At 40.3% G+C, this 7,905-nt stretch overlaps 1 protein-coding gene across 1 annotated transcript; it reads left to right on the forward strand.

Moving 5' to 3' along the window:
• The first annotated feature begins 4,571 nt into the window (after positions 1-4,571).
• Positions 4,572-6,148, forward strand: LOC110114153 (uncharacterized acetyltransferase At3g50280-like). The gene has a single exon (XM_020846930.2). It carries the CDS (start codon positions 4,618-4,620, stop codon positions 6,064-6,066), a length of 1,449 nt encoding a protein of 482 aa, XP_020702589.1. The 5' UTR covers positions 4,572-4,617; the 3' UTR covers positions 6,067-6,148.
• Positions 6,149-7,905: the final 1,757 nt, after the last annotated feature.

Consider the following 7,905-nt stretch of genomic DNA (forward strand, 5'->3'; position numbering starts at 1 on the left):
CTATGACCACAAGGGCCAAAACAGGATCTCTAAAACCTGTTAATAAACTTAATCTACTCCATCATGAACAACCACAAACTGACCCCACTTCATACACCGAAGCAAGCAAAAACTTCGAATGGAGAAAGGCAATGGCTGAAGAATTTTTCGCGCTCCAACGACAAGGAACATGGATGCTGGTTCCTCCTCCTACCAACAAGCCCATCCTTGGCTCAAAATGGACCTACCGAACTAAGCACACATCAGATGGTTCAATTGCCCGATTCAAAGCCAGACTAGTGGCTCTTGGAAATCAGCAAGAACATGGTGTAGACTATTTCAACACCTTTAGTCCAGTCGCCAAGCTACCAACGATCAGGATTCTTTTTACCATCGCGCTTTTCCACAAATGGTCAGTACATCAGTTAGATGTTGCAAACGCATTCCTTCACGGTGATATCACCGAAACCGTCTTCATGCGGCAGCCCAAGGGATTCGAAGATTCGGTTTATCCTAACTATGTTTGTCGTCTAAACAAAGCAATTTATGGCCTTCGTCAAGCTCCACGTCAGTGGTACACCACATTCACGACATTTCTTACTCAACTTGGATTCACACACAGCCAGGCAGATCCTTCTCTACTCGTGTTTCGGCAAAACAACATCGAGATGTACCTTCTAGTGTACGTCGACGATATCTTACTTACTGGCAACAATTCTCAAGCCGTGACGAAGCTTATGAATCAGCTTAACTCTCGATTCACTATGAAAAACCTGGGCATTGCTCACCAGTTTCTCGGCATCAAGATCACCACTCACCCAGATAAGTATATTCTATCACAATCGGTCTACGCCAATTCCATAGTTCAGATGGCTGGGTTGCAACGTTGCAACTCGGTATCTAATCCATCCTTTACAAAAATTCCCATGGCAGACTCACAAGACGCGGCCTGCTTCGATGCACCTCTATACCGCAAGCTCATCGGATCATTGCAATACCTGACCTTAACTCGACCTGACATAGCATATGCGGTCAACTCACTCTCTCAACACATGCACAATCCCTCCGCCTCTCATTCTTCTGAACTCAAGAAACTGCTGCGGTATATCAAAGGGACGTTCGAATTTGGTCTCCCCATTGTTCCATCGGACCTTCGTCTTCGCACATTTTCAGACGCAGACTGGGCTTCCAATCCTATCTCCCGTAAATCTACTTATGGATTCTGTACTTTTCTTGGTGACACTATTGTATCCTGGACCGTGAAAAAGCAAACTACTGTTTCAAGATCTTCTACCGAATCTGAGTACCGGGCATTAGCATCGGCAACGGCAGACACCATTTGGATTCGGCGTCTCCTAGCAGATTTTGGCACAAGCATGACTCACCGGTGGACATCTTTTGTGACAACATGTCTACAATTGCCTTAGCAAACAACCCAGTCTTTCATGCTCGCACTAAGCACATTGAAATAGATCAACGCTTCGTTCGACACCACATTCAGAAAAATGATATTCGCTTGCTGCCTATCAGTACGATCGACCAAATCGCTGACATACTCACCAAACCACTAACAACTCCTAGATTCAAACTACTACGATCCAAACTTACACTTGTTCCCAATTGTACGTTTGAGGGGGAATGTTAGCATAGCATACTTATAATCAACAATTACTTAAAATTCTGTATTACTTATTTACGGGTTAACCTGTAATAAACCCATTGCATTAGTTATATATATTGGTAATCACTGTACTCGGCACAGCAAGTTAATACAAATTGTTTTCTCTCTATCCCTCTCGTTACTTCTTCATCTTCTTCAAAATCATTCAATCAATTGTAGCCTAACTGGCTAATATACCAAGTTTAGTTGGGATGGTGAGAGATGAAGCTTCTCTCTCTCTCTCTCTCTCTCTCTCTCTCTCTCTCTCTCTCTCTCTCTCTCATCGGTGAGGGCGAGGCTTGGTTATTCCATACATTTTTCAAAGCCTCGTTTAATTGAGGGCTGAATGGCATCTTAAAACCAAAATTGTGCAGGATTCTCTAGTGAGCTTAGCATATTAATATGCACGTAAGCTTCTTAGAACGAGTAAACAAAAAGCCCGAACGACAAGATATGACTACCAGAAATTTCTTGGCGAAAAAATAGGCCTTAAAATATGCGGCAATTATACTAAAAATTTTGCCTTCTATTCAACAGCTCTAAATGAATATTTAGGCTATTAACACAAGAAATATTTAAGTGAGGATTTTCGAGATTCAATGTACAGTAGAGAACCAAACTCATCCAATATGTTTATGGAGTTATTTCATGCAAGGAAAAGTAGCACAGCTGGGCTCGCAATGCGCTACTTTTCTTTATTCCATTATAAAAATGTTGGTGGTTTAGCTATCAAAAGAGCAAAATTAGTGGCCTAAACTAGAGCTCTGCAGTGGCTAGGGAAGATTCCTAGGTTGCCGCTGACCTGTGCTGCTGGGAATTGATCCAAATGCATGAACTTGGCTATCGTAGGCTCATAGCTTCTGCAGGCCAGAATTTTTCTGAGAAGTTCCGTTCATGTCTCTACCCATGCATCCCTTATCTCTTCCCATTTCTTTACGTACTAACTCTTGTCTGTTCTTCTGCTTTAGCATCGTCTTCTTCTTTATCCTCTCTTGTAGTCTTATCAGAGTTGTTTGGATTGATTTTTAGAAGAAGATCACAATCTGGATATAAACTCGTGATTCGTGAGCTCCACGGAGCAAATTGTTTGAACTTGTGATTTTAGTTATTGCGTCTAGCTATTTCATATATTTTCTAATTGTTTCATTCAATTATTTTTCTACGTATCATTTGATGTATTGTTTTATCTTTTCTTATAAAAATAAGAATAATTTATGGCGTCCTAGAATATTCACGGCGGTAGAGAAATATAAAGTTTAACGTCTTAGCATTGTACAAAGATCCAACACGCAATCAGAAAAGAGAGAGGGTGTAGCATTCATAAGAGATACAAAAAATTTTACGTGTAAAATTCTAAAAAGGGGAAAAACCACAAGACCTAGTTTAGTTTGAATGAATTAATTGGTATTTGTAGTTGATTACAAATGGGACATTTCATTGGAGAGAAGGCCTTGGCTTGATGTAACAAGCATTGTCTTGGATGTTGGAAGAGTTGGAGGAATCTTATTGACCACGGCTGTAATCAAGATTGCCCCCCCAATCCACATTTAATTCTCAAGAAATTGATATAGCAATAACTGATGTCAGGACGTTTACAAGAACGACATTTTAAGGTTAGAGCAAAAATTACCCCCAGTCGGGAACCACGTTCTTACAGACAGCACTAAACTGTTGTGTGTTGGATCTTCGTACAAAGCTAAGACATTACTTTATATTTCTCTACCACCGTGAATATTTCGGGACGCAACAGTTTAAATTTATTCTTTATTACTTTCATTGGAATACTACGTACTATATATTAATATAGCAAATCATCTTATATGATTATTTATCACTTTATTTATGAAGTAACTATTTAATCAAGCCATTTTATAAGAGTCTAAACCGGTTTCAACATATTTATGCATGCACAACCAAATCATTAAAAGTACTTCAACAAATCACTAAGAATAAAAATTTAACTCTTCTAAGGATGGGCATATTGCAATATAATCATATAGATATTATCTTTATTAATTATAATATTAGAATACTATCTACAAAATTATCTTATTTTTATCAGAATAATTAATACTCCTATTTTATGTAACTCTCAACCCTTTTTTTTCTTTTTCATAAAGATATGATCAGGTGTGTCAAGTGGAGCATATCTACTCATTTACCAAATTGATTGAATCCATATACAGCAATGAACAATATATTTAACAAAGAAAGAAAAAAAAATTTGATATCATGATACAAACTATATTACAATAAAAAGAATAATATTTAAATTATCTCTTATGGATAAAAAGGCCATTAGTGCAAAGCATCCATTCTCATTAAGGCATCAACCATCAAATCATAATAAAATTGAAGAGGATATTACTGCACATGACCCTACTCCATATCTATCCACATGTTACTACCATTTCCCTTTAGCAACTATGAAGATTCTCCATTGGAGTATTAAAAAAATTTAAAAAGAAATGAACTAGCAAAATCCAAAATGATGTATTTTATTGAATTCACCAAACTGTTTGGTGTATTTAGAATAAGCCAAATTAACAATTTGACGCGTTCAATGGAATGCACCATTTGTTTCGCGCATGCGATTGCATGCGCCAAACTATTTGGCGCATTGTTACAGTAATTTTAGAATTTAGTCCAGCTGACTGGGTTGAATGAACCAAATGATCTAGTGCATTCTTTTAGCGCATTCTTTAGAATGCACCATTCTAATTGAATAGTTTACTTCTTTTTAAAAATTTTAATACTCTATACTTATTCCTAATTTAAATTAACCATCCTGCTCTTTCTTTAAAAAAATCAACACACAAAAAACCCTATTCAGTAACTCCCATAATGCATGAATCCATACCTTCTTCTTCTCCACCTCTATATAAGCTTCATGGAACTTCCTCCAAAAACAAGCAAAATAAAAGAGACTAGTACGTGTGTAGCCTTGATCAACTTGCTAATTATACAGTAACTCAAGCATGCCTTCTTCGTTCGTCTCTTCCGCCAAGTCCGCCTCCTCCTCCTCCTCCTCCTCCTCCGTTGTCACCATGCTCTCTAAACTCACCGTCGTCCCTAACAAGAAATCAACTTTTTCAGACCTAAAGCTCTCAGTCTCCGACCTCCCCATGCTCTCTTGCCACTACATTCAAAAAGGCCTCTTTTTCCCGCCACCTCCCATCCCCATCCTCCCCCTCTTCTCTCTCCTCGCCACCTCCCTTTCCCGCGCCCTCTCCTGCTTCCCACCACTCGCCGGCCGCCTCTTCACTGACGCCGAAGGCCGCGTCTTCATGTCCTCTACCGACGCCGGCTCCGAGTTCTCCCTTGCGAGCGCACCTTCCCTGAACCTTCCCCTCCTCCTCCCACCTTCTTCCGACGTCCCCATCCAAGTCAAATCCTTCTTCCCTCTCGACTGTACCGTCAGCCACGACGGCCATTTCCTTCCTCTCTCCTCCTTCCAACTCACCGAACTCGGCGACGGAGCCGTCTTCCTCGCCTGCACTATCAACCACGCCGTCGTCGACGGCACTTCCTTCTGGAATTTCTTCAACGCTTGGGCCGAACTCTGCCGTTCACCTACTCTAACCACCATCTCCCGTCCTCCGAACTTTATCCGAAACTTCTTCCCCGACTCCTCCGCCATTCTACGTTTTCCCGGCGGCAAGGGTCCCGCCGTCACCTTCCCGGTTGACTCTCCAATAAGAGAGAGAATATTCCATTTCCGCCGTGAATCAATTCAGGAATTGAAAGCGAAAGCAAATAACTACCACTCTTCCCAAAACGCTGAGGCGTACGGCAAATCTATCCACGACAGAAAACATTTCAAAGAAGTAGAAGAGATTTCCTCATTTCAATCTCTGTGCGCGCAGCTGTGGCGGTCGGTGACTCGCGCGAGGAAACACCTCCAGCCGTCAACGCCGACGACGTTCCGCATGGCGGTGAACTGTCGTCGGAGAGTACTACCGGCGGTGGACGATTGTTACTTCGGGAACGCGATACAGAGCATCCCGACAACGGCGGCGGTCGGAGAAGTGGCGGCTGGAGAGCTTAGTTGGATTGCTGGGATGCTTCGCCGGAATGTGGCTGCGCACGGGGATGAGAAGATAAGAAAGGTAGTGGCGGAGTGGGAGACGGCGCCGAGATGTTTTCCTTTGGGGAATCCCGGCGGAGCAGGGCTGACGATGGGAAGCTCGCCGAGATTTCCAATGTACGAAAGGAATGATTTCGGGTGGGGTGAGCCAGTGGCGGTGAGGAGCGGGAAGGCGAATAAGTTCGACGGGAAGATATCGGCGTTTCCTGGGAGGGAAGGGGGAGGGAGCGTTGACCTGGAAGTTTGCCTTGCGCCAGAAACCATGGCGGCGTTGCTCCAAGACATTGAGTTCATGCATTACGTAGAGGTGGAAGAGGTGGATGCCGTTGCGGCAATATGACAAACGGCTTATGGGCCCAATTCTCAGGTCATCGTAAATCCTCTTTGGATCGCATGCTTTATGTAACTTTATTGATGCTATTTGTGGTTTAAAATAATTACTTTAATATGTGTCAACTCTTATGTTAGTTAATATGTTCTGTTAGTAGTACCTAACCTTTGTTACGACTATTACTAGTCGGCCAATTGGACCCGTTTACTAAAGCTTTGATATAGATCATTAGTTTTAGGGTTATATAATTTTATCTTATTGTTTCATATTAATTATTTTAAATATATTAAAAATTTTCATTAAATATAAATATATAATTATAGTGGCTAAAATTCATTGTCAAATAATTGTTGATAAATAATCATAAAAAATATTTATAATATAAAAAAACATATGAATTCTATCATTTGTCAAAAATGAAAGTAGGGCTAAAATAATGTAAAATATTTAAATAGGTTCGGACATCCAATAAAAACATGTCACATCACCAGTGCTTTTGACTGCGCTTTAGGTGCGCTTTACTTGCATTTTTAACTGCGCTTTACCTGTGCTTTTGAAGCGCTTAATTTAAAATAGTATGTTATTAATATCCGGACCTATCTCCGAATCCGCATCCGGTGACCAGATGCAATAATTTCCCCTAAAATTGTAACTATGCATAACAGTCAAAGATGAACATATTTTCCAACTAACATTATATTTGATGATCAAAACTATGTAGTTATCTATTATTTAAGGATTTTATCCCTAGATTATAAAATGAAATTAGCAGTCATTGACACTCCATAATCGGTTAAAGGATTATCTTTGAGCGAATTTGAGCTCATTGAGAATCTGCTTGAACTCGAGATGAGCTTTTGTGTGTATTTGGATTGTTTTAAATTTTTTATAATTGTTCTTGCATGCCTAAATTAATTGAATGAGAACTTTGTCAAGCTAACAAAAAAGCTAAAATTTTGAAAGAGTATTTGGCTTTTCATATTAAGTTACTAACAAATAATTTAATAAATCTAAGTAAAGAAGCAATTGAATAGATTTGGAATTAAATAAAATAATAAATAAGTTGTGATCAATAACTATATTTCTTCTTCACTCAAACTTCACGCCTTCCCCCTAAGTCTTCTTAACAAATCCTAAAATTATCCGTCGACTTACTAAAAAGCTACCAATTAAGGCTTCGTTTGATTGGAAGTTTTTTGTGCTTATTCCGTTTAAAACAACAAATTCATTTTTTTCTTTACGGTTTGGTTCTTCAAATCACATTCTTAATAACTCTCTTTTTTTTTTCTTAATTTTTCAGTTGTTTTGAGAAAGCTTTTTATATATGTTTCTCCGTTAGAAAACTAAATACTATGAACCAATATTTCTTAAAACTGTCTTTTACAAAAGTACCAAAAAATCAAACGAAGCCTAAAGCAATTGAATAACACTACGGGAAAACACGTGATTACCGTCGGAATTTCCGGCGGATTTTTTTGCGCCGGCATTGTCGGCGCAGGTTCCGGCGGAATGATGCGACGTAACGTTTACGGCGTCATTTCCGGCGGATCGGACGCCGGTAATTTACCGGCGTCAATTGCGCCGGAAATACCGCCGGTGAAAAGGGCTCTGGATTATTTCCGGCGCAGATTACGGCGAAAACGTTCTTCTAAACTCAACGAAACCGTTCCGGCGGATTATGCGCCGGCTTATTTAAACTCAACGAAAAATTGCCGGCGCATTGTCCGCCGGTAAAATTACCGGCGGAACCTCCGCCGTAAAGGCCGCCGCTAAAAGCCCTAAAATGCGAATCGGAGCCCTCTGGGCCGTCATTCTTTTCGCTACTCTCTCTCACCTCGCCTCCTTCGC

Source organism: Dendrobium catenatum, unplaced genomic scaffold (genome assembly GCF_001605985.2).
Source record: "Dendrobium catenatum unplaced genomic scaffold, ASM160598v2 fragScaff_scaffold_716, whole genome shotgun sequence".
NCBI classification, from domain to species: Eukaryota; Viridiplantae; Streptophyta; class Magnoliopsida; order Asparagales; family Orchidaceae; genus Dendrobium; species Dendrobium catenatum.

Excerpts from the sequence above, each read along its gene's own strand:
- LOC110114153 (XM_020846930.2), top strand. The coding sequence starts at position 4,618 with ATGCCTTCTTCGTTCGTCTCTTCCGCCAAGTCCGCCTCCTCCTCCTCC.